Genomic DNA, 25931 nt, shown 5'->3' with positions numbered 1-25931 from the left:
TGTATTTTATTTAGTGGTAAACCGCTTTCAGCTGCATTGCTTGTATGAAAGATGCCATACAAATAAAGTTATTATTCACTATATTATTAACAGTATTTGTTTCTATTGTCATTCATCAGCTGTTCATACAGCAGCATTCACTTATCTGAGCCTACAGGAGTTAAAATAGTTGAAAAACCAAACACATTAATGCTGATATTTGCCTAAAACAGTTTATATCATGATTATAAAAGTAAAGAAATATGAGGATTTAAATTCAAGTGTAACCATTTGCACCATTTTCCTACATTTTACGGACAAAATAGTTAGAAAAAGAAAGGAGGGAGGAAGGAAGGGGGAAGGGAGGAAGGAAGGGAGAAGGAAAGAAAGGAGGGGGAAGGAAGGAAGGAAGGGAGGGGGAAGGGAAGGAAGGGAGGGAAGAGAAGAGAATAAGGGAGGGGGGGGGGAGGAAAGAAGGGAAGAGAAGAAGGGAGGGAGGAAGGAAAGGAGGGAGGGAGGGGAGGAAGGAAAGGAGGGAGGGAGGGAGGGAAGAAGCAAGGAATGGAAAGGAGGAAGGAAGGAAAGGAGGGAGGAGAGGAAGGAGGGGAGGAAGGAAGGAGGGACGGAAGGAGGAGTGAGGGAAGGAAAGAAGGAGGGAGGAAGGAAGGAGGGAAGGAAAGAAAGGAGGAAGGGAGGAAGGAGGGAAAGAAAGGAAAAAGGGAAGAACGGAGGAAGGGAGGAAGGAAGGAAAGAACGGAGGAAGGGAGGAAGGAAGGAAGGAATAATCAATCATCTTCATTTCCTTGCTGTGTTGCTGCTGTTTCCTGTGTTTCTGACCACTTCCTGTTTGTTTCAGGAGGCGATGTGGGGAGCAGGGAGGAGGCGCGGGGGTCCAGCCCTGAGGAGGCGTCCTGCGGCTGGGAGAGAGGAGCGCGGCCCTCCTGCAGCCCTCCTGCGGCGCTCCGGGACGCTCCTACTAAGATGTCCCTCAGCAGCGGTCCTGCAGGCGGGAAAGGTGTGGACTCCAACGCGGTGGACACGTACGACAGCGGCGATGAGTGGGATATCGGTGTCGGCAATTCTGATCATCGACCTGGACGCCGATTTGGAGAAGGACAAACTAGAGATGTCTGGCAGTAAGGAGGGAGGGGGCATGGCCGCCCCTCCCCGCCCCTCCCAGCGCTGTGGCTGCTTTACCTGACAATATAAAGTTCGTTAGTCCTGTAGCCGCCACGCAGGGCAAAGAGAGCAAATCCAAATCTAAACGTAGTAAAAACTCTAAGGAGAGCGTTAAGGCCCCGGTATCAGACGGAGCCAAGAAGGAGGTTCAGGGTCGTGCCCCCGGAGACCCACCGCCGCCCCAAAACCCCAACTCCACCCCGACTAAAGGAACTGACAAGTCTAGTAAACCTTCGCGTACGCTCCCCGCTGTGAAAAAGGAGAAGGACGGAGCGAGCGGGAAGACTAAGAAAGAGAAAATGGAGGTGGTGGTTAATATTAACGCCGAGAAAGAGTCCGGGGCCCCCATCTTGCCTTTAGGGGCCCCTCGCGGCAGCCCCTTCGAGGGCCAGCAGAACCCCGAGCTGGCCGCGGCCGAGCAGCTCGGGAACATGGCGCTGGACGCGGCGGCGGTGGCGGTGGGGATCGGGCAGCCCGTTGCCATGACGACGGAGCAAGAGGAGGTGGACAACGGTGAATGCCGAAACCTGAAGAAATTGGTCGGTGGCGAAAAGGTAAGAGGAGAAACTGACTAACCGACATGTTGGTGCTCTCGTTGGTGCCTTGCTCAAAGACACTCGGGCAGTCTCTCAGTAATATAGTGAGATTTAATATCTTCTTCTTTTAGGGCTGGGAAATTAATCGAAAAATAATCAAGACCGACATTTAGAAACTCTAATCGACTTAATCTTGCTCATGTCAGTTAATCGTGGTGTTCACTGTTGCCATGACAACAAAGGTTGCATATCTTTAAGAGATTAGAAAACTTGTCTCCAGTGATGGTTTTAACCCAAACCATCTTTACATAGTTCTGATCAAGTCAACTAGACATTAACCACAGAGTCACACCTTCACCTTCCTGTTGTCCTCCAGTCAAGGGAGGAAGGAAGAAAGGAAGAAGGGAGGAAGGAAAGGAAGGGAGGAGGGAGGGAGGGACGGAGGAAAGGAAAGAAGGAAAGGAAGAGAGGAGGGAAGGAGAAAGGAAAAGTGGAAGGGAGGAAGGAAGGAAAGAAGGAGGGAGGTAGGGGGAGGAAAGAAAGAGAGAAGGAAGGAAGGAAGGAAGGAGGAAAGAAGGAGGGAGGGAGGGAAGGAAGGAGGGAGGGAGGGAAGGAAGGAAGGGAGAAAAGGACAGAAGGAAGGGAGGAGGGAAGGAGAAAGGAAAGAAGGAAGGGAGGAAGGAGGGAGGGAGAAAGGAAGGGAGGAAGGAGGGAGGGAGAAAGGAAGGGAGGAAGGAAGGAAGGAAGGAAGGGAAGGAGGAAGGAATGAAAGAAGGCAGGGTGGAGAATGTAAAAAGCAGTGTAAAATACAAAACTAAAGAAACTATGAAAATACATAATAGTTCATCAAGGGTGGAGATAATCGCTCATTAATCGTGTGTGTGTGTGTGTGTGTGTGTGTGTGTGTGTGTGTGTGTGTGTGTGTGTGTGTGTGTGTGTGTGTGTGTGTGTGTGTGTGTGTGTGTGTGTGTGTGTGTGTGTGTGTGTGTGTGTGTGTGTGTGTGTGTAAAAGTATTAGTATTATTATTATATGGAGTCCTGAATTTGAGTCCTCCAAGCTGTGGATGATCTCACCTTAATCCTGATAAGTCTCTCTGTGGATTCATGAAGTATTAACGTGACACTCTGTAGAGGTGCTGACGGGCTTTAGGATCACACTTCTGTAACGCTTTAAAGACTCGGAGACAGAAAACAAAGCAGGAGGAGGTCAAGTCCCGAGAGTGAGTCAAACTGGAGGTGATATGATGATACATGGAGTGTGATAATAGGAAAAAACTCTATCATTGGTTTCATTGTGTTGCAAAATCGCTCCATTTGCTGCAGTACATTTCATCATTTGGACGACGAGTTGCTCCAAACACTCCAGACACGCTGGCAGGGAAATGTTGCACGAATGCAACACAAGCAAAACATGCGAGAGATTAAATGTGACAGAACGGAGTAATTATGAACAGGAGGAGACAACCAGGCCAAGATACAACTAGAGAGGATCAGTCCTACATGAGGGGGTTTAAGGATCCTTAAAATGTCTTAACCCTCCTGTTGTCCTCGAGTCAAGGAAGGAAGGGAGGACAAGAGGGAAGAAGGAATGAAGGAAAGGAGAGAGGAAGGAAAGGAGGGAGGAAGGAAGGATGGAAGGGAGGGAGGGAGGAACAAAGAAGGAAGGACAGGAGGGAGGGAGGGAGGGGGGGGGGGAGGATGGAAGGGAGGGAGGAAGGAAGAAGGAAGGAAAGGAGGGAGGGAAGGAAGGGAAGGAGGGAGGGAGGGAGGAAGGGAGGAGGGAGGGAGGGAGGGAAGAAAGGAATGAAGGGAAGGAAAGGAGGGAGGAAGGAAGGAAGGATGGAAGGGAGGAAGGAAGGAAGGAAAGGAGGGAGGGAGGGAAGAAAGGAAGGGAAGGAGGGAGGGAGGAAGGGAAGGAAGGAAGGGAGGGAGGAAGAAGGAAGGAAGGAAGGAAAGGAGGAAGGAAAACAGGGCGGCTATGGATCCTTAAAATGTCTTAATCCTCCTTTTGTCCTCCAGTCAAGGGAGGGAGGAAGAAGGGAAGGAGGAAAGAAGGAATGAAGGAAAGGAGGGAGGAAGGAAGGATGGAAGGGAGGGAGGAACGAAGAAGGAAGGAAAGGAGGGAGGGAGGGAGGAAGGATGGAAGGAAGGATGGAAGGAAGGATGGAAGGGAGGGAGGAAGAAGGAAGGAAGGAAGGAGGGCGGAAGGGAGGAAGAAGGAAGGAAAGAAAAAGTAAAGGGGAGGAAGGACAGACGGAAGGAAGGAAGGAAGAAAAGAAAGATGGAAGGAAGGAAGTAAAAGAAGACAGGAAGGGAGGAAGGACAGATGGAAGAAAGAAACAGATGAAGGAAGGAAGGAAGGAAGGAAGGAAGGAAGGAAGGAAGGAAGGAAAGATGTCTGATGGGTCTGTGAGGAAATCACCAAATGGCTCTCAGTTCATGTTCAGTAGAGATGGACGAAGGTTTACAGAACAGAAGAAGAAGGAGAGAAGGAGAGAGAGAAAGAAGAGAGGAAAGAAGAGAAGAGGGATTCATTCTGTTTAGTTTTGGAAAAGGACTTTCTGAGTTTGTTATTGAGTTTAAATTTTTTTTATTTTCCTCTTCAGAATAAATCACTCGATGACAAGAAATAAGGTCAACTCCCTTCAAGTGTCTGCCATCACTTTTACTCCTGAGTATCATTTGATATGTTCAGTTGTTTAGAGAAGAAGAAGAAAAAAAGCCAAATGTTTCCTGAGCTGATGAGCAGGACTTGAATATTCAGCGCTGTGGGTTTATTTTCCAGATGGACTTCTTTTTTTTTTCTTCTTCTTCTTTTTTGGGTTCCTGCTCAGTATCTTCCTCAGCTCCTCCTCATCCTCTTACCAAATTTAGCTTCAGCGCTGATGTTTCCACTCCTGCCAAAAAATGGATCCTTAAAATGTCTTAAAACCCTCCTGTAGTCCTCGAGTCAAGGAAGGAAGGAAAGGAGGGAAGGAAAGGAGGGAGGGAGGAAGGAAGGAAATGGGGAGGGAGGGAGGGAGGGAGGGAGGGAGGGAGGGAGGGAGGGAGGGAGGGAGGGAGGGAGGGAGGAAGGAAGGAAGTGGGAAGGAAGTGGGAAGGAAAGGAGGGAAGGAAATGGGAGGGAAAGGACGGACGGAGGGAGGGAGGAAGGAAGTGGGAAGGAAAGGAGGGAAGAATGAAGGGAGGAAGGAAAGGAGGAAGGAAAAGAGGGAGGGAGGAAGGAAGGAAAGGAGGGAAGAAGGAAGGGAGGGAGGAGGAAGGAAGAAGGAAGGGAGGAAGGAAAGGAGGAAGGGAGGAAGGAAGTGGGAAGGAAAGGAGGGAGGAGGAAGGAAGAAGGAAGGAAAGGAGGAAGGAAGTGGGTAGGAAAGGAGGAAAAGAAGACAGGAAAGAAGGAAAGAGAGAAAGGAAAGAAAAATGAAAGGAAGGACAGATGGAAGGAAGGGAGGAAAGAAGGAAGGGTGGAAGAAGGAAGGAAGGGAGGGAAGGAGGGAGGAAAGGAAAAAAAGGAAGGGAGGAAGAAGCTCCTCCTCATCTTTTTACCAAATTTAGCTTAGCGCTGATGTTTCCACTCCTGCCAAAAAATGGATCCTTAAAATGTCTTAAAACCCTCCTGTAGTCCTCGAGTCAAGGGAGGAAGGGAGGAAGGGAAGAAGGAAGGGAAGGAGGGAGGGAGGAAGGAAGGAAATGGGGAGGGAGGGAGGGAGGGAGGGAGGAAGGAAGAAAGGAAGGACGAAAGGAAAGAAGGAAGGGAGGGAGGAAGGAAGGAAGGAAGGAAGAGAGGGAGTAAGGAAGGAAAGAAGGAAGGGAGGGAGGAAGGAAGGAAGGAAGAGAGGGAGTAAGGAAGGAAGGAAGGAAGAGAAGGAGGAAGGGAGGAAGGAAGGAACATTTTTGCCATAATCCTCTAATATATTCTCCTTCCTTCCTTCCTTCCTTCCTTCCTTCCTCCCTACCTACCTACCTACTTACCTCCCTCCCTTCCGTCCTTCCTTCCTTCCTTCCTTCCTCCTGTCCTTCCTTCCTTCCTTCCTTCCTCCTGTCCTTCCTTCCTTACAAAGTGTATTTTTTACTTTTTAATTCCACCAAATGTGATCTAATGTAATGTAATCCAGTTTTCTGTTTTTTAGATAACGCTGCGGTTGTTGATCTTTCCAGCAGATCTTTTTTTTTTTTTTTTTTTTTTTTTTTTTTTATACAGTCTTTGTTTTGTCTGAACCGCTCTTCAGTTCAGCGGAGCTTAATTTACCACATCGAGCCAACTCCTCCGTAAACAAATTGGGTTATGAGGCAGCTTGCAGGGAGTCATCTGGAGTGTGTGTGGTTCATCTCAGGATTTAAAGTGAAAGTTCAAACGCTTGTTGAGTCAAGATTAGACACTTTTTGATGTAGATTTCAAACGGCTCACCACTGATTTGATTCAGGGTTAAATCGGCTGTTTATCTGGGGTTATGTTAGTTGTTTATTTGGGTTTTAATTAATTTATTCAGGGTTAAATTAGTAGTTTAGTTGAGGTTAAAGAAGTTGTTTACTCAGGGTTGTATTAGTTGATTTTGGGTTACATTAGTTCTTTATTCCAGGTTAAATAGACTGTTTATTCAGGGTTAATTTAGTTGGGTATTTGGGGTTAAAATAGTATATTCGGGGTTAAAATAGTATATTCAGGGTTAAATTAGTTTTTTTTATTCCGGGTTAAATAGGCTTTTTATTTGGGGATACATTTGTTATTTATTGAGGGTTAAATTAGTTGATTTTGGGTTAAATTAGTTGTTTATTCAGGGTTAGATTAGTTGGGTATTTGGGGTTAAAATAGTATATTCGGGGTTAAAATAGTTTTTTTTATTTCGGGTTAAATAGACTGTTTATTTGGGGTTAAATCAGTTGTTTATTCAGGGTTAATTTAGTTTATTCAGGGTTAGATTAGTTGTGTATTTGGGGTTAAATTGGTTGTTTATTCAGGGTTAATTTAATAGTATATTCAGGATTAAATTAGTTGATTATTCTGGGTTAAATAGGCTTTTTATTTGGGGATACATTTGTTATTTATTGAAGGTTAAATTAGTTGATTATTCAGGGTTAGATTAGTTGATTATTCAGGGTTAGATTAGTTGATTATTCAGGGTTAGATTAGTTGATTATTCAGGGTTAGATTAGTTTTTTATTCAGGGTTAGATTAGTTGATTATTCAGGGTTAAATTAGTTGATTATTTGATTATTCAGGGTTAGATTAGTTGATTATTCAGGGTTAGATTAGTTGATTATTCAGGGTTAGATTAGTTGATTATTCAGGGTTAAATTAGTTGATTTTGGGTTAAATTAGTTGATTATTCAGGGTTACATTAGTTGATTATTTGGGGTTACGTTAGTTTATTCAGGGTTAAATAGTCTTTTTATTAGGGGTTACATTTGATATTTATTCAGGGTTACATTAGTTGATTATTCAGGGTTACATTAGTTGATTATCTGAGCTGTACTAAAGACTATTTTGATATTCATCGCTTATGAATTGACTGATTGAACAATGAAGTACTACAGCACTGCAGTGTTATATCAGGATTTTTTTTCCTGGAAGTTTTATAGACTAAGTTGGCAAAGGCTGGAGATGGTGTTTTGTACAGTTTGTCTGACAGTCCTGACTCCAGCAGAGGAGAGCAGCTTCCAGTAAAGTCATCACTGTCCAACATGCTGAGCAGCTGCAGGGTTGTTGAGGTGAGACAGACGGACAGACTGAACACTGAGTTATTTCCTTCAGCTCAGAGTTGGTGCAAGTAGTTTAATGCTGCAGTGTGTGTGTTGGTCGGCCGGTCTCGTTTGTTACTGCTGGAGTTCACCGCTTCACACACGGTGAAGGAAGATCACAATATAGGCTACGTTTATCTCCCAAATTATTTAGTCATTTAACCAAAAGCTGCTTACAACTGCTGCCGACGAACTACAAAATAACTATAGTGTATGCATGCTGTGGACTGTCCGAGTGTTGCTCCGACTTCTTCTTTGCTTCAACGTCACATGTCTGAATTTTCAATAAAGGCATCCTTTGGGTCAGATATGCAGAAAAACCCTGAATATTAATGTTATCAGCAAAGACTGCTGCATCTATGCTGAGCTGGTTAGCAACTATTATGCTTTGTCTTGTTTACCTCTTGTTTCCCAGTCGCTATTGAGCATGTGCAGAGATAAGAAGGAACAGAGATGTCTGGGTTAAACAGGCTGCAAATTCAGGGTTAAACAGGCTGATTATTCAGGGTTAAACAGGCTGTAGATTCAGGGTTAAACAGGCTGTAGATTCAGGGTTAAACATGATGTAGATTCAGGGTTAAACAGGCTGTAGATTCAGGGTTAAACAGGCTGTAGATTCAGGGTTAAACAGGCTGTAGATTCAGGGTTAAACAGGCTGTAGATTCAGGGTTAAACAGGCTGTAGATTCAGGGTTAAACAGGCTGTAGATTCAGGGTTAAACAGGCTGTAGATTCAGGGTTAAACAGGCTGATTATTCAAGGTTAAACTGGTTGTAGATTCAGGGTTAAACTTGATGTAGATTCAGGGTTAAACTTGATGTAGATTCAGGGTTAAACAGGCTGATTATTCAGGGTTAAACAGGCTGTAGATTCAGGGTTAAACAGGCTGTAGATTCAGGGTTAAACAGGCTGATTATTCAGGGTTAAACAGGCTGTAGATTCAGGGTTAAACAGGCTGTAGATTCAGTGTTAAACAGGCTGTAGATTCAGGGTTAAACAGGCTGATTATTCAGGGTTAAACAGGCTGTAGATTCAGGGTTAAACAGGCTGTAGATTCAGGGTTAAACTGGCTGATTATTCAGGGTTAAACAGGCTGTAGATTTAGGGTTAAACAGGCTGTAGATTCAGGGTTAAACTGGCTGATTATTCAGGGTTAAACTGGCTGATTATTCAGGGTTAAACAGGCTGTAGATTCAGGGTTAAACAGGCTGTAGATTTAGGGTTAAACAGGTTGATTATTCAGGGTTAAACAGGCTGATTATTCAGGGTTAAACTGGCTGATTATTCAGGGTTAAACAGGCTGTAGATTCAGAGTTAAACAGGCTGTAGATTCAGGGTTAAACTGGCTGATTATTCAGGGTTAAACAGGCTGTAGATTTAGGGTTAAACAGGCTGTAGATTCAGGGTTAAACTGGCTGATTATTCAGGGTTAAACTGGCTGATTATTCAGGGTTAAACAGGCTGTAGATTCAGGGTTAAACAGGCTGTAGATTTAGGGTTAAACAGGTTGATTATTCAGGGTTAAACAGGCTGTAGATTCAGGGTTAAACAGGCTGATTATTCAGGGTTAAACTGGCTGTAGATTCAGGGTTAAACAGGCTGTAGATTCAGGGTTAAACAGGTTGATTATTCAGGGTTAAACAGGCTGTAGATTCAGGGTTAAACAGGCTGATTATTCAGGGTTAAACAGGCTGATTATTCAGGGTTAAACGATGTAGATTCAGGGTTAAACAGGCTGTAGATTCAGGGTTAAACAGGCTGTAGATTCAGGGTTAAACAGGCTGATTATTCAGGGTTAAACGATGTAGATTCAGGGTTAAACATGATGTAGATTCAGGGTTAAACAGCCTGTAGATTCAGAGTTAAAGGCTGATTATTCAGGGTTAAACAGGCTGATTATTCAGGGTTAAACAGGCTGTAGATTCAGGGTTAAACAGGCTGATTATTCAGGGTTAAACAGGATGTAGATTCAGGGTTAAACAGGCTGTAGATTCAGGGTTAAACAGGCTGTAGATTCAGGGTTAAACAGGCTGATTATTCAGGGTTAAACAGGCTGTAGATTCAGGGTTAAACAGGCTGTAGATTCAGGGTTAAACAGGCTGTAGATTCAGGGTTTAACAGGCTGTAGATTCAGGGTTAAACAGGCTGTAGATTCAGGGTTAAACGATATAGATTCAGGGTTAAACAGGCTGATTATTCAGGGTTTAACAGGCTGTAGATTCAGGGTTAAACAGGCTGTAGATTCAGGGTTTAACAGGCTGTAGATTCAGGGTTAAACAGGCTGTAGATTCAGGGTTAAACGATATAGATTCAGGGTTAAACAGGCTGATTATTCAGGGTTAAACAGGCTGTAGATTCACGGTTAAACAGGCTGTAGATTCAGGGTTAAACAGGCTGATTATTCAGGGTTAAACAGGCTGATTATTCAGGGTTAAACGATGTAGATTCAGGGTTAAACAGGCTGTAGATTCAGGGTTAAACATGATGTAGATTCAGGGTTAAACGATGTAGATTCAGGGTTAAACAGGCTGATTATTCAGGGTTAAACTGGCTAATTATTCAGGGTTAATCAGGCTGTAGATTCAGGGTTAAACAGGCTAATTATTCAGGGTTAAACTTGATGTAGATTCAGGGTTAAACAGGCTGTAGATTCGGGGTTAAACAGGCTGTAGATTCAGGTTGAAACTCTCTCTTGATGTCAAATTAAAGGTCTATTTCTGCTCTGTTTGTCCTGCACATGAAACCTTCTCCTCTCTGGTGTCTTTGGGTTGATAAATGACGTTTTAATTGACGTTCTGCTGAGTGAAACATAACTGAGGTGAAGCGTTACAGCGGCTTAATGCGACACAGGCTGAGCCGCTGTCAGCGAACTGCTGCTTTAAATTTTCATAATTGAAATGTCTGTGTTCGCTGTAAGTGCCTGACATTTCCAAGAGCCACTTTTTCTGTCGAACCCACTGTGGCCAAATCACCCGAGGCAGGAGACAGAGTGAGTCTATTTCAACACCGCTGACAGAAACAGAAACAGATGGCATTACGTGGAAGAAAAACTCAGACTAAACACAAAGTGGAGGCTGTCGGAGCGAGAGCAGCAGCAGCAGCAGCCGCAGCAGAGGCAGCAGCAGTGGTCTTCCTTTTGGACGGTTTACAGCGAGGACAGACAGGAAAGGTTAGAGAAAGAGATGGAGGTGGAGTGTCCTTCCTGTGAGCTGCAAGATTTAGATTATATGACGTCACATCTGGATATTTCCAGCAGATCCTAGTGTTTGATTAGGGGAAAAAGAAAATGAATCAGTCGTCTACATGTTGGAGTCCAGGTTCATCTGTTTTAGTCTTTATCAGCCTTTAATACACCACTAACTTATCATTTAAGTCCACTTGACTGAGTATTAGTGTTGTTTGGTGTATAAAATGTTAGAAAAAGAAGAAAAATGGCCAAGGTGATGTCCTCAGATGTCTTTTTTTTACACTCCACAATCCAAATATATTCAGTTTACTGTCATAAAGGATTAAAAAAACAAGAATATTCACGTTTAAGAAGCTGCAGTAAGAGTATTTTTCATTCCAGTGAGTCTCACTTGCTCTCTGTGAGGGTCGACTTTCATTCGACCTTTATACTTTTATATATTGATTTCTTTGATTTTGGTCAAGACGACCTGTTGTTTCGGTGCGAGTCAGATTTTCCGAGTTCCCAGTCGGAAATTTCAACTAGAACGCTCCCATGAAGTTGGAAGAACCTCACCAACCCCGACAGTGTGAAAGTTGTATTAATATCCACTTTATTAGCAGTTTTGTCTTATTTGTGTCTCGTTAAATCAGTCGTATACACAACACTGTCCAACTTCTATTGGTGGATTTGTTGCCATGGTGATTGTATGATCCAAATACAGCAAAATGCACTTTTATCAACTGGTATTTCTATCAATGACTAAACCTGGCTATAACTGGTTTTAAGGCTCTTTAAACTGGAACGACTCAAACTCAGGTGTGACGTCATTCCCAACTTCCTGAGGTAAAGGAAAAAAATCAGTTTATAATCCGCCATAAATTTGACCTTAAAGCTGCCAGTAGCCAGAAAATACAAGACAAAATGACAAAATGTACAAATATTTAATGACAATCACTTAAAATATTAAAGAATAGTAAAAGGCTCTAAAAAAACAAGTGGTTTGACTGTTAATACGCCAAATATGCAGCAGAAAAATGCAAAAAATAAACATAAATGCAGACTAGAAGTTGTACTAATAAAACAAATATATGTATATATATGTAATAAATATATTTATTTAAATATAAAGTAATGTATTGACCTGTTTTTGTACCTTTTTGTCGTTTAAAGGAAACAATGGAAACTGTTTTTTTTTTGTACTTTCAACTTTAAATAATAGTCAAAAAATGCCAAAATATACATTTAAAACAAAATTAACTTGTCTTATATTTAACATTTTCCTTTAACATGACTTTTTAAACATCTGTCGACATTTTCGCCAGTGTGTATAATCATTTTTACAAAGTTAGAACCAGCTGATAATAATTCAAAGTCACATTTTAATTGAGTTTTATTGGGATGACGGGTTAGAAATCTGTATCGCCAAAGATTCCTATCACTGTCCGATTATTAATAATAAATATACAATATGGAAATATCAACAAATATATCAAATATAGTATAAAGCCTTTTCTTTTTCCTCCCTCCACCATGTAATAAATCAGTCAGGCTCCATCTTTATTTTGTCCCGCAGCCACACTGGATGAAGGTGTTTCTGCTCAGCTCTCCCCTTGACAAGTGATTTAGTTCGGCTTTACTGCTTTTATAGCTTCAGCATATATTTTTTGTAACTCTGACAATAGTCTGAGTTATTTCTTTCCACTGCTGTTTCACTTTTGCAGCAGCCAAACACTGTAAAAACACCCCCAAAAAACCAGGAGTCTGGACGGTTTTAAGGTATGAAACAATGGCTCCTTCCCAGGAACCGTCGCTCCACCTGCACATAAAACCCACCAGCTCTGTTCAATCTGGGGGGAAAAAGATGAAGAGGAGAGAGGATGATGATGAGGCAGGTTGAAGAGAGAAGCATGTTCGCTGGAAAAAACGAAAGTATCTACGTCCTTTTCAAACGATCTTACCGTCACTGCTCAGATACTTCCATGCATCCTTTACGTTGGCATGGATGTTAACCAATACATCCACCAGGGGGCAGCACAGAGTCAAAAACAAACCTTGGCGACTGTGGAGGAGATATTGATAATGTTCCTACCAGGCGGGGAGTTCTGGTCCTCTGAAATGAGGCCAACCAGGAAGTAACTTAGAACTGCATTCTATCAAAAGGCCACCAGGGGGCGACCGTCTCTATACAAGTCAATGGAGAGTTCACCAACTTCTCACTTGATTTCTAACCTCAGTAAACGTTTTCAAAATGTGTTTATGGTCTCAATCGCTAGTTTAAAGCCTTCTTCAATGCAGTATGATGTTCATTTGGGACATTTTGGCCTCCCTGATTTTATATGTGACGATAAAGCAGGGTATGCATTAGGGCGTGGCTACGTCCTGATTGACAGGTTGATTGACCAATGTCCTCGAGATCCAGCCCTTGCAACCATAGCAACCTCCCTCGCTCCACCTATGGCCCCGCCTCATGCGCATATAAGTAGAATCCATGTTTTTATTTTTCCCAGCATGCACCTGAAATTTTCAAGATGGCGCTGCCTAGATTCGAAACTATTGGCTTCCGAGCAGCAGTCCACAAACCAATGGGTGACGTCACGGATGTTACGTCCATTACCTTTTATACAGTCTATGATTCCTCTTGCATAAAAGACAAAAAGCGATATGTTTAAAGTTTCTAACCAACTCGCACAACCTTTCCTCAAATGAAACGTAGGTAGGAACCAAATGCATTGTGGGTTATCGTGCAGTTTACTACAGTGTAAACGGTCTGCTTACTATCTGGTTCTTTAGTGTGTAGTATAGAAGTATGTAGTATGCGGTTTCGAACACACTCTGCAGCCGTTGGTTCCTGGAAGTGTGTAAACCAGAGTTGGGCTCACATGTTTGAACCCTCCTATACAGTCACACCCCCCCCACTCCCCACCCCCCCACCCAGCAGGAGGTTGACAGCAAGAAGAGGCGAAACTTACCCCCTTTTCCCCCTCATTCAAGCCTCTTTTCTCTTTTTTTTTTAAAGGGTTAAAAAGCCAAAAATGTAGCTGCTTTGAAACTTCCCCACTGTCATCATTCTAGGAACTTGAGTCGTGGGCCTCCATCCAGTTAGAAAGAGAGAAAGACCTCCCTCCATTCCTCTCTTCCCCCCCTCCCTCCTTTCACCCCTCCATCCCAGATGTTATTTCGGTGTCCTCGGAGTGTGTCAGCGTCCCCGCGGAGAAATAACTGCTAACCTGTTGTTCATTTCTAACATTCCTCTGCGGGTGTGAAAACAGCGAAGGAGGAGTTTCCAAGTAGTCCTTCAAGGAGAGAGGAGAGGGGAGAGGGGATGGGGGGGGGGGGGGGGGGCGTGTGGGTGGGCTGCGGGTTTTTAAGGGTCATCGAGGGGCGTTCGGAGGGAGTGAGGCCCATCGTGAAGTCTCTAAAGAAAACTGAGTGACTTATAAAAAGAAAAATTTAAATGTAAACAGGCAAAAGCATCTGAATGGAAAAGCTGGATTTTCAAAGTAAAAGACAGATGTTACATCATCATAAATATTTCACCTGCTGGGCTGATGTGAAGATTTGCTGCTTTTCTTTGACATATATGACAGTAAAGTGAATATTTGGGGCTTTTAAAAAATAGAAAACATCTCCTAGAGCTATTAGACATTATTGTATTTCACTTTTAAGACACATGCACACAAGAAAAATGAAATATAGATTAATAAATAATGAAAATGATCGTTAGTTAGTTGCAGCTTCAGACTTTAACCTTCCTGTCGTCCTCACGGGTCAAATTGACCCCGTCTGTTTTGACTCTTCCTTCTTTCCTCTCTCGTTCTCTCTTTCTTTCCTTCCCCCCTACCTTCCTTCTTTCCTTCTTCCTTCCTTCCCTCCTACCTTCCTTCCTTCCTTCCTTCTTTCCTTCATCCTTCCTTCCTTCCTTTCCTTCCTTTCCTCCCTCCTTCTCTCGTTCTTTCCTTCTTCCTTCCTTCCCTCCTACCCTCCTTCCCTCCTTCCTTCTTTCCTTCCTTCCTTTCCTCCCTCCTTCTCTCGTTCTTTCCTCCCCCCACCTTCCTATCTTCCTTCCTTCTTTCCTTCATCCTCCCTTCCTTCCTCCCTCCCTCCTTCTCTCGTTCTTTCCTCCCCCCTACCTTCCTTGCTTCCTTCTTTCCTTCGTCCTTCCTTCCTTCCTCCCTCCTTTCCTTTCTTCTTCCTTCCACCCTCCCTCCTTTCCATCCTTACTTCCTTCCTTCCTTCCTTTCCTTCCTCCTTCCTTCTTTTCTTTCCTTTCTCCCTTCCTTCCTCCCTCCTTTCCTTCCTTCCTTCCTCCCACCCTTCCTTCCTTGACTCGAGGACAACAGGAGGGTTAATGTCACTCAAGTTTCCACTGAAGACTTTTCCACACTGATAGTTGATGGAAAACAAGCTTTCACCATTTTCCTTTGCTGAATTTGGGGAATTATTACCATCACCAGGCTTTGTCTCTTCACCCCCCCCCCACCACCCCACCTCCCCACCCCCACCACCCCCCTCCTCAAGGCCTCCTCAGCTTGGCCTTCATCACATATGTGTTTATGTGTAACTACATTCCTCCACATGAAGCTGCTGATAGGAGAGAAATGTGCTGCAGGTGGTCGACTCATCTCCAACGCTTCTGTCTTCGTGTGTTTGTCTTTGAAGATTCAGATTAACACATGTTATGTATATTTAGATAAAGCTTGAATCCATTGTGTGTATTCTGGGAGTGTATGATAATAATCTCTATTTATATAGCTACTTGCTTTTCAAAATAAATGTCACAAAGTGCTTCACAGGGTAATAAAACAGAGCAAGAGTAGAGACAGCTAGAAAAAACTACTATAAACAGCAGTGCTAATACAATAAGAGTATTAAAGAGATTAAATAAAAAATAAATTAATTAAAGTGGTAATATGCAGTGCACACAGGAAATATAAATATATATGAATAAAAATATACACATACCCCTAGAAATAAGTATTTTACATAACCGCCGTCCTATAAAAGTGGATTTTTAATAGTTTTTTACATGTTGACACTGATTTAGACGTTCTGATGTTGACAGGAAGTGATTTCCAGAGTAAAAGCCCGATTCCTCTCCTGGTCACTAAGTTGGTTCTGGGACCAATTAATCAATCAATACTTGATGTAGAAGATTGATATGATGTTAAGAGGCTTGTTCTCTGTCCACACTACGCTGGTTAAATCTATTTTAAACATAAACACCTTCATCATCTTCTCTCAGCCCCTCGGTGTGTCCAAATTAAAAGTGTTTTTCTCCCTAAAATCTGAGCAGCGTCCAAAGTGCGTAAATCTTAAAGCTGCAGCTCGGAGTTTAAGTGAAAACTGAGCTTCTAAAAAAAAAAAAAAACAATGACGTGAGCCTGAAACTAAAGATTATATTTATTACAGATGAATCTACTAATATTAATAACCTACTCAGAATGAAAAACAGCAGAAAAGTGTGTGTGTGTGTGTGTGTGTGTGTGAATATATTGTGTGGATGGGCGATCTACTGAATATACTTAATGTGTATTGCAGGTTGTTCTAAGTGTGTTGTAGTAAATTATTATATTGATTTACTAAAGAAACAAAAATGTGTGCAAATTTATCATCACCTGCAAAAAATATGCAAACTGATCTATTAAAGCAGCCCACTGAGGTTTGCATCTTTCAAATGTGCAAAAAGATAATACTCACATTTAGTACATTTACCGTAATGAATGTAATATGAGGCATTTTAACTCCAGTGTGCAAAATACAAATATGTTATTTATCACACGCATTGTGATTTACTAAAGCTGAAGGTAATGTTACTGAAGCTAAATGTGTCTATAAATAAGTTTGAAGAACAGGTATTAACTGGCTGTTACTATGGAGACGAGGAGATGGAGACACAATGACCGAATACACACAGGACAGAGTTTTTCCACCTGTGTTAATATTTTTGGTTTTACTAATACATGCTGTTCATTTAGTACGTTTACCGTAATGAATGTAATATTAGTACGTTTACCATAATGAATGTAATATTAGTAGTTTACCGTAATGAATGTAATATTAGCAGTTTACCGTAATTAATGTAATATTAGCAGTTTACCGTAATTAATGTAATATTAGTATGTTTACCGTAATGAATGTAATATTAGTAGTTTACCGTAATGAATGTAATATTAGTACGTTTACCATAATGAATGTAATATTAGCAGTTTACCGTAATGAATGTAATATTAGTAGTTTACCGTAATGAATGTAATATTAGTACGTTTACCATAATGAATGTAATATTAGCAGTTTACCGTAATGAATGTAATATTAGTACGTTTACCGTAATGAATGTAATATTAGTAGTTTACCGTAATGAATGTAAAATTAGTATGTTTACCGTAATGAATGTAAAATTAGTATGTTTACCGTAATGAATGTAATATTAGTAGTTTACCCTAATGAATGTAATATCAGTAGTTTACCGTAATGAATGTAATATTAGTAGTTTACCGTAATGAATGTAATATTAGCCGTTTACCGTAATGAATGTAATATTAGTAGTTTACCGTAATGAATGTAATATTAGTAGTTTACCATAATGAATGTAATATTAGTATGTTTACCGTAATGAATGTAATATTAGTAGTTTACCGTAATGAATGTAATATTAGTAGTTTACCATAATGAACGTAATATTAGTGCGTTTACCGTAATGAATGTAATATTAGTAGTTTACCGTAATGAATGTAATATTAGTAGTTTACTGTAATGAATGTAATATTAGTACGTTTACCGTAAGGAATGTAATATTAGTAGTTTACCATAATGAATGTAATATTAGTAGTTTACCGTAATGAATGTAATATTAGTAGTTTACTGTAATGAATGTAATATTAGTACGTTTACCGTAAGGAATGTAATATTAGTAGTTTACCAAACCTGAAGGTAATTTTTCTGATGCTAACTGCATCTTTAAATAATAAGTTTGAAGGGCAGGTATTAACAAGCTGTTACTATGGAGACGGAGACACACTGACAGAAAACACACAGGATGGATTTTTCCCCCCCGTGTTAATATTTTTGGAGTGGAATATTTTTGGTTTTGTCACTAATAATCTCCCATATGTGGGTTTTTCTGGTAATATTAGTTTTTATTAATAACTCAATATATTAGTTAACCTCTTCCACTAGAACCTGATCACATTTCATTTTGTTCTCGTTGCTTTCTGCTCGTCCAAACTCTCCATTAAGACACAAAACCCTCATTTAAACCCTGCTGTCTGCACCTGTTGCTCCTGTTTTCATTTACACACTTACAAACTCACTCTGTGTGTGCACTCTGGGGATTTGTGGTCAACATCTCAGTCTTGCACCTTTGACCTTTTAACACCCTGTTTACACCTGGCTCTACCCTGCGTCTCTAGTAATCCCATCACAAGCCGACAGACCTGAATACGTGTGTAAACAACAACCAGCGAGGCTCACTGTAATCCCATCACTCATAAACTCCTTAATGAGACTCATCGGACCACGTTAGCGCTTGTAGGGTAAAGGCTAACGTTTCCTGATGCAAGGACGAAACAGGAAGTAGCTCATCAATGCAGGACGAGGAGGTTTTCCTGGTAAATGGTTTAAAGAACATAGATGAGCACAGGTAGCCCACAATCGTATTTCAGACACATGACATAAGCACGAAAATCAATGAAAATTACAAAAACAACTAAATTTGAGCAAGTTCACAAAATCGGGCCGTTTAGTTGAGTTGCTACTACAGTAATTACGGTAGACTAAAGGCACTCGTTTAGATTTGATTGGGCTGCTACTACAGTAATTACGGTAGACTAAAGGCACTCGTTTAGATTTGATTGGGCTGCTACTACAGTAATTACGGTAGACTAAAGGCACTCGTTCATATTTGATTGGGCTGCTACTACAGTAATTACGGTAGACTAAAGGCACTCGTTTAGATTTGATTGGGCTGCTACTACAGTAATTACGGTAGACTAAAGGCACTCGTTCATATTTGATTGGCTGCCGTAATTACTGTATTAACAGTGCAACATTTTAACACTGGGCAGAGGATGGAGCTAAACCGTAGCGCAGAAAAAACCCTTAAATATAAATAATAAGACTTTTTTTTTTAATCTGTTGAAGGTTGACCTCCACATTTAACCTACTTAGGTTCTCAATGGGAGCGAACACAGTTTGAGGGAGAGAGAGAGAGAGAGAGAGAGAGAGGGAGAGGGAGAGAGAGAGAGAGAGAGGCTAATCTCTCTTTCTCTCTCACACAGCGAGTCAGTGACCTTATGAGGAATGTGTCTTGTTGTTGTAATGAATACCTCTGTGACTGAATGGAGAGGAGGAATAAGGGAGGAGGGGGGGTGGGGGTGGGGAGTGTTGGTGTTTCCCTGCCCCAAAAACACCATGGTATCAGAGGTTAAAACTCTGCAGCCAATAGTGGAGGTGTATAAATAAAACAACCCCCCGTCTCTCTCTCTCTCTCTCTCTCTCTCTCTCTGTCTCTGTCTCTCTCTCTCATCTCTCTCTCTCTCTCTCTCTCTCTCTCTCTCTCTCTCTCCTCTCTCTCTCTCTCTCTCTCTCTCTCTCTCTCTCTCTCTCTCTCTCTCTCTCTCTCTCACTCTCTCTCTCTCTCTCTCTCTCTCTCTCTCTCTCTCTCTCTAAGAGGATTTTTGGTAGGTGGGTTTTTCTCTTCTCCGGTCGTCAGGGGGGTTTCCGGGCATTCCTGACGGCCGCCATGTTAATGCTTTTATTCTCTTAAGAGAGAGAGAGAGAGAGCTGGAGGAGATGGGGGGGCTCCTGTTACCACGACAACACCCTTTTTTCTTTTTTAAACAAAGTCGGTTAAACCATTAAAGCTTTGGGATATTTTTTAAAGGAAACATGCTCAGTACATCATCTCCTGTTACAGAGTCCCAGCCTGCAAAAACAAGGTAAAACAAACAGGAAGACATTCAGGTTGTTGCTTCTATTTTATAACATGACATACTTTTTAATTTGAGTGTTTCCGAGTCGATGGAGATGTTTTTGGTCGTGCAGTTTGGAGAACAGCAGTCACATTCATAAAGGATCAGTTCTATTTTAGGAGTAAGACTTTCCTCTACACATCTTGAGAGAATTGTTGAATTGTAGTTCATGTATTTATACTATAAATACTATGTGTAATCCAATACCATTGCAAAAAAGTGTGTCATTTGTTGTTTTATTTATTTTTATTTATTAGTTTCGGACAGTGCAGATTAATATACAATAAATGTAAATATGCCAGAAAGGCTAGTTTTCATGTGTTGTCTCTGGCCAGGTGTGAGTTTGCAGCCTAAAATCAAGATGAAGAAACAGATTTAAAGCATTATAAGACAAGTTAATAACAATAAGTATAAATAAAACACAGAGTGACAGAAGCAGCACGCAGTAAAAGCAAAGCAAACTACGACTAAAATCATGATTCATATAAACAATAGCAACATCTGTCAAAATAATTATTGATTTTGTTATTTATTTATTTATGTGAGCTCTTAATATGAAAGTATCTTTAGTTTTAATCTAAAGTCAGTCTCATGTGTGTCTCTCTGACTCAGCGTTAGCCTGAAATCACAGATGATCGGTTTGGGTTCTGTTTACATGTGATTGACAGGTTGTTGCCACGGTAACGGCTTCTCTAAACACCTCTGTGACACCTCTGCTTCAGGTAGCTAACCAGTCGGCACGGTTACAGCTCCTCCTGGGATCTCCTCTTTGTTTCTCCCTCCTCCTCCTCCTCCTCCTCCTCCTCCTCTCTTCTTCTTTCCTTCTTTCTTTCCGTCTGATCTCATATCAGCTGATCGTCTGTTCAGGTACCAAAAAAAAAAAAATCAGTCTCAGTTCCCGTCGCTCTGTCTCGTCTCGTCTGGGAGGCTTTTTTTGTTAAAACAGATGTGGATGTTTTAAGACAGGAAGTGAGTAGAGGAGTCCTTTTTAAAAAAAAAAGTATTTTAACTTGTGACTTCCTGGTTGCCGAGGCGACGGAGGCGTGGCGGTGTGTCAGGTGACGGAGGGTTAAAGGTCAGTAAGGGTCTGTTGTGTAAGGTTTAGCTCCATTATTGATTCATCAAGTGGTAGTTTATGTCAGTTTATTGATTGTTTTGAGCTTCAACATTAAAAAAACTCCTAAATATAATATATAATATATAATATAAGGATATTAACCCTCACATACTTTTATTTTTAGCCTGAAATTTGTCGACTGCTCCTTTAAAAACATCTGACTGCAGCTGATGCATATTATTTTTTAGTTAATTTTTGACCCATATTTATTTAGAAATGCTGTTATTGTCTTCATATTTAATATAATCAATGTTTTTACTCCATAAACGAGAAGTGCAAAACCTGAATAATGAACTTTCTCAGCTCTCTGAAAGCTTCATTAAGGATTAATCTCACTTATTATGTGTGACTGATGACGTATTCATCAATGATTTGTTGTGCAGAAATTAGGTAAAAAGTCTGAATATGAAAAGTATTCGAGGGTTAAAAATGACTTAAACTGTGAATCAATTATCAGAATAGTTCATTTACTCACTTTAATTTCAATTTTCATATAATCGACGAACATAAAAGTAACTAAATGACTATTTTAAAGATCAAATAAGGCAAAAATGCTCAATATCTTCCAGGTTTCAACCTCTTAAATGATTATTTTTGAGTTTAATAATAAAAATAAATGAATAAATTAAAACACATGAAGCAACAACTTTGACTCTGGGAAACTGTAACAACCACTTTCCACTATTTCCTGACATTTTTATTAACAAAATAAATAAGAAAATAATCAATAAAGTGAATAATTAATAAAGAAAATAATAGTAAGTTGCAGTCATTAACTTTTTAGACTAATAATTGATAGGTTTCTTTATTAATCATTAAAGAAACCTGGTTTATACAGAGCAAATCTAATTATGATTGCCCCTTATATTCAGTCCATTACGGTAATTGATGTCATCACCTCTGAGGTTAAATGATGCAGTGAGTCAGCTCTGACCTTTGACCTCCTGTTTGGTGGTCAGAGGAGGATGACGATGACGAGGAGGCAGGATGAAGATCAGTAGCACTTCCTGTCCAGCTGCTCCCGTCGTCGTCGTCCTTGTCGTCTCCTCCCGGTTGAGGAGGCGGTTTGGGAGCGTTCCCATGGCGACGGTTGACACCTTCCCTTAACTCCCCACTGCTGCTTCACGCCAGCTGCTTCCTACCTTATAATTACAGGGCTGACAGTCACTCCTCCTCCTCCTCCTCCTCCTCCTCCTTCTCCTTCTCCTCCTCTTCCTCTTCTTCCTCTTCCTCTTCTTCCTCTTCCTCTTCTTCCTCCTCCTCCTCCTCTTCCTCTTTCTTCTAGTCTTTGTCTTCTTCTCTCCTCCTCCTCCTCTTCCTCTTCCTCCTAGTCTTTGTCTTCTTCTCTCCTCCTCCTCCTCCTCCCCCTCTTCTTTGTTTTCTCCTCCTCTTCCTCCTCCTCCTCTTCCTCCTCCTCCTCTTCCTCCTTCTCCTCCTCTTCCTCCTTCTCCTCCTCTTCGTCCTCCTCCTATTCTTCCTCCTCTTCCTCTTCTTTGCCTTCTTCTCCCCTCTTCTTCCTCCTCCTCTTCCTCCTCCTCCTTTTATTGTCTCATTAAAATAATTAAATGAAGTTTCCTGTCACCAGATTATGATGTCCCCTTCTGCTTTTGGAAGTCCACCTTAAAGGTCAGTCCACCTTAAGGGAGCCAAGGCTAACTCATTGTCGCTAGCTTTGAGGCTAACGCCCTCCTTCACGTTAAACAGCAGGTGACAGGAAACAGGAAGTCAGCTTGTGTCTAAAGGAGTTGTAGTATTTATTTAAAGTGTGCTGATGATTTCTTCTTCTCACGCTCTGTTGACACGCTGCTGATTTATAGATCCCAAGATGTTAGAAGACAAAGAAGCACGAGATATTCAACACAAACTAAACTAAACTCAATCCTAAAAGACTAAATAACACACAACGACTCAATTTATAAAAAATAAAAATGAACTCTCACATCAGAAAAACAACCAAAACAATCAATTTCATTTCAAATATAACTGAAGATCTTTTACTCCCATTAAAAAAAAAGTCCTAACCTGACTTCTATGAGCTCTCTCTTCCTCTTCTTCCTCCTTCTCCTCCTCTTCCTCTTTCTCCTTCTCTTCCTCCTCCTCTACCTCCTCTTTCTTCTCTTCCTCCTCCTCTTCCTCTTTCTCCTTCTCCTCTTCTTTCTCCTCCTCCTCCTTCTCCTCCTCCTCTACCTCCTCTTTATTCTCTTCCTCCTCCTCTTCCTCTTTCTCCTTCTCCTCTTCTTTCTCCTCCTCCTCCTTCTTCTCCTTCTTCTCCTCCTTCTCCTCCTCTTCCTCATCCTTCTCCTCTACCTCCTCCTCCTCCTCCTCTTTCTCCTCCTCTTTCTCCTCCTCCTCCTCATCCTCTTCTTCTTCTTTTTCCTCCTTCTCCTCCTCCTTCTCCTCCTCTTCCTCATCCTTCTCCTCATCCTTCTCCTCCTCCTCCTCCCTCTCCTCCTCTTCTTCCTCCTCTTCCTCTTTCTCCTCCTCCTCTTCTCCTTCTTCTCCTACTCTTTCTTCTCTTCCTCCTCCTCTTCCTCTTTCTCCTCTTCGTCCTCCTCTTCCTCTTTCTCCTCCTCTTTCTCCTCCTCCTCTTCCTCCTCCTCCTCTTCCTCCTTCTCCTCCTCTTCTTCCTCCTTCTCCTCCTCTTCCTCCTCCTCCTCTTCCTCTTTCTCCTCCTCCTCTTCTCCTCCTCGATAACCAGAACTGGAAGTAAAGATTCTTTCATGAGTGTCTGGTTCTTAATATTTTGGGTTCAGATCTAATTTGCAGCCATTTTTCAGTTCCTAACACTCCTCCTCCTCTTCCTCCTCTTCCTCTTCTTCTTCTTCCTCTTCCTCTTCCCCCTCCTGCAGCCCTGCTTGGTATTTCACTCCTTCATAGGAAACCATAAGATATTAATAAGAAATTAGTTAATAGTTTTTCTTTCTGGTCGCCAAAAAACATGTTGAATTCATTTCCTTTTATAAAAGTGTCTTATAAAGTATTACACAGTGTTACATTTCTTTATAAAGGTCTTTTAATATCATGTCTTTCCTGCTGTAGACTCTAACATTAGTTATTTGAAGTGTGTTTACGGCTGTCAGGAGACGTTCTACATCTGTAAACTACAAGTGAGACTAATGTGAGAGTGGAGTGTGTGTGTGTGTGTGTGTGTGTGTGTGTGTGTGTGTGTGTGTGTGTGTGTGTGTGTGTGTGTGAATTTGGAAGTGACTTACTCTACTTTGTATGTGCAGATTATTATTGTTGTAAAAAAGATAATACCCCTTTATAACTACTGAGAGTACAAGAGTTAAGAGAAGACTTGTATTCATTTGTCATTGGTTTATCATCTAAGTCACATTAATTAAATTAATTAATATTGTTAAAGGTAATGTTAAACTTTATTCATCCTCCTAGAGCAGAGGTGTCAAATTCATTTTCATTGAAGGGCCACATACAGACCAATTTGGGCCGGATCATTAAAAAGATGGAAGGAAGAAGGAAGGAAGGAAATAAGAAGGGAAGGAAGGAAAAACAGGCAAAAGGAAGGAGGGAAGAAAGGTAGGAAGGACATAAGGAAGAAAGGACAGATGGAAGGAAAGACAGAAGGAAGGAAGGACAGATGGAAGAAAGGAAGGAAGGACAGATGGAGGGAAGGAAGGACAGATGGAAGAAAGGAAGGAAGGACAGAAGGAAGAAAGGAAGGAAGGACAGATGGAAGGAACATAAAATTTAATCGATATTGAATTGAATCGAATAGTATCGAGAATCGGAAATCGAATCGAGTCGAGACGAGACCCTGTGAATCGGAATTGAATCGATTCAGGAAATCATTGACACTACCCAGCCCTACTTACTTGTGTCTATCTGATCTTCCTCAGTTTGTAAAACTCAATAGAAAAGCAACACAGAACCAACTTTAGCCGACAAGAGTCAAAGGTTCAGATTAGAGATTATTAAGGAAAAACAGCTACAGAGTGATAATGAGCTTGTTTGCAGCATCACATGCATTTTATTTTGAAGTGAGACTAATGTGAGAGTGGATTATGCTGCAGGAAGCTGCTTAGCCCTTTTTTTTAATCGAGTTTGCAGAGTGTGTGTGTGTGTGTGTGAGAATTTGGAAGTGACTTACTCTACTTTGTATGTGCAGATTATTATTGTTGTAAAAAAGATAATACCCCTTACAGCTGTTATACTGCACACAACTAGGACAAACTACCAGCAGAACTGAAATCAGCCCCAACAGTGAACACTTTTAAATCCAGGTTAAAAACATTTCTCTTCTCCTGTGCTTACGATTGAGCTCTTTTAAAGCACTTTACATTTTAATCTTTCATTTGCACTCTATGTCCTTTTAATGATTTTAAAGCTAATTTATTATTTTATGCTGCAATCATTTTATTTATGTCTTTCTATTTTTCTGTACTTTGTTTTTATTATGGGGGGGTGGGGGTTAATTGTATGTTTTACATGTTTTTCTGTTTTATGTAAAGCACATTGAGTTGCCATTGTGTATGACATGCGCTATATAAATAAAACTGCCTTGCCTTGCCTTTATAACTACTGAGAGTACAAGAGTTAAGAGAAGACTTTTATTCATTTGTTATTGGTTTATACATCTAAGTCACATTAATTTAATTGTTTGCAGCATCACATGCATTTTATTATTTTATATTGTAGTATAATCATTAAAAAGTGATGATGTTATTATTCTGCTCTGTTCTCATCATGTTGACCTTTGACCCCGAGTTACAAACTGTTCTTATGTAATCGATTCCTCCTCCTCATCAGTCAGAGCTCCTCTCTAACTCCTCTTCTTCTTCTTCTTCTTCTCTTGTTTCTAGATGGAGTCTCCTGTCTCCACCCCGGCTCCTCCTCCGCTCCACCTCCTCGTCCCCGTCGCCAACAGCGACATCTCGTCTCCGTGCGAGCAGATCATGGTCCGCACGCGCTCAGTGGCGGTGAACACGGCCGACGCTGCGCTCGCCACCGAACCGGAGTGTTTAGGACCCTGCGAGCCGGGAACCAGCGTCAACCTGGAGGGCATCGTGTGGCAGGAGACGGAGGACGGTGAGAAACTAGAGACACACACAGATACACACACACACGCACACACACAGAGAGATACACAGATACACACATAGATATACACACACACACAGAGATACACACACATATAGAGATACACACACAGAGATACACACACAGAGAGATACACACACAAACACACATAGCTATACACACACACATACATATAGAGATACACAAATA

At 41.4% G+C, this 25931-nt stretch overlaps 2 protein-coding genes across 2 annotated transcripts in view; both read left to right on the top strand.

Moving 5' to 3' along the window:
- The window catches only part of LOC128358610 (40S ribosomal protein S17), a 554334-nt gene that overhangs the window by 92844 nt on the left and 435559 nt on the right, over positions 1-25931 (top strand). The gene's annotated exons all lie outside the window — the stretch shown is intronic.
- The window catches only part of znf609a (zinc finger protein 609a), a 42922-nt gene continuing 17863 nt past the window's right edge, over positions 873-25931 (top strand). Inside the window, 4 exon segments of the mRNA XM_053318894.1 lie at positions 873-1059; positions 1061-1141; positions 1143-1712; positions 25505-25730. Coding sequence (XP_053174869.1) covers positions 961-1059; positions 1061-1141; positions 1143-1712; positions 25505-25730 — 976 coding nt within the window. The 5' untranslated portion in view covers positions 873-960.

This window comes from Scomber japonicus, chromosome 5, assembly GCF_027409825.1.
Source record: "Scomber japonicus isolate fScoJap1 chromosome 5, fScoJap1.pri, whole genome shotgun sequence".
Lineage (NCBI taxonomy): Eukaryota > Metazoa > Chordata > Actinopteri > Scombriformes > Scombridae > Scomber > Scomber japonicus.
This window is presented reverse-complemented; position numbering and strand designations above follow the sequence as displayed.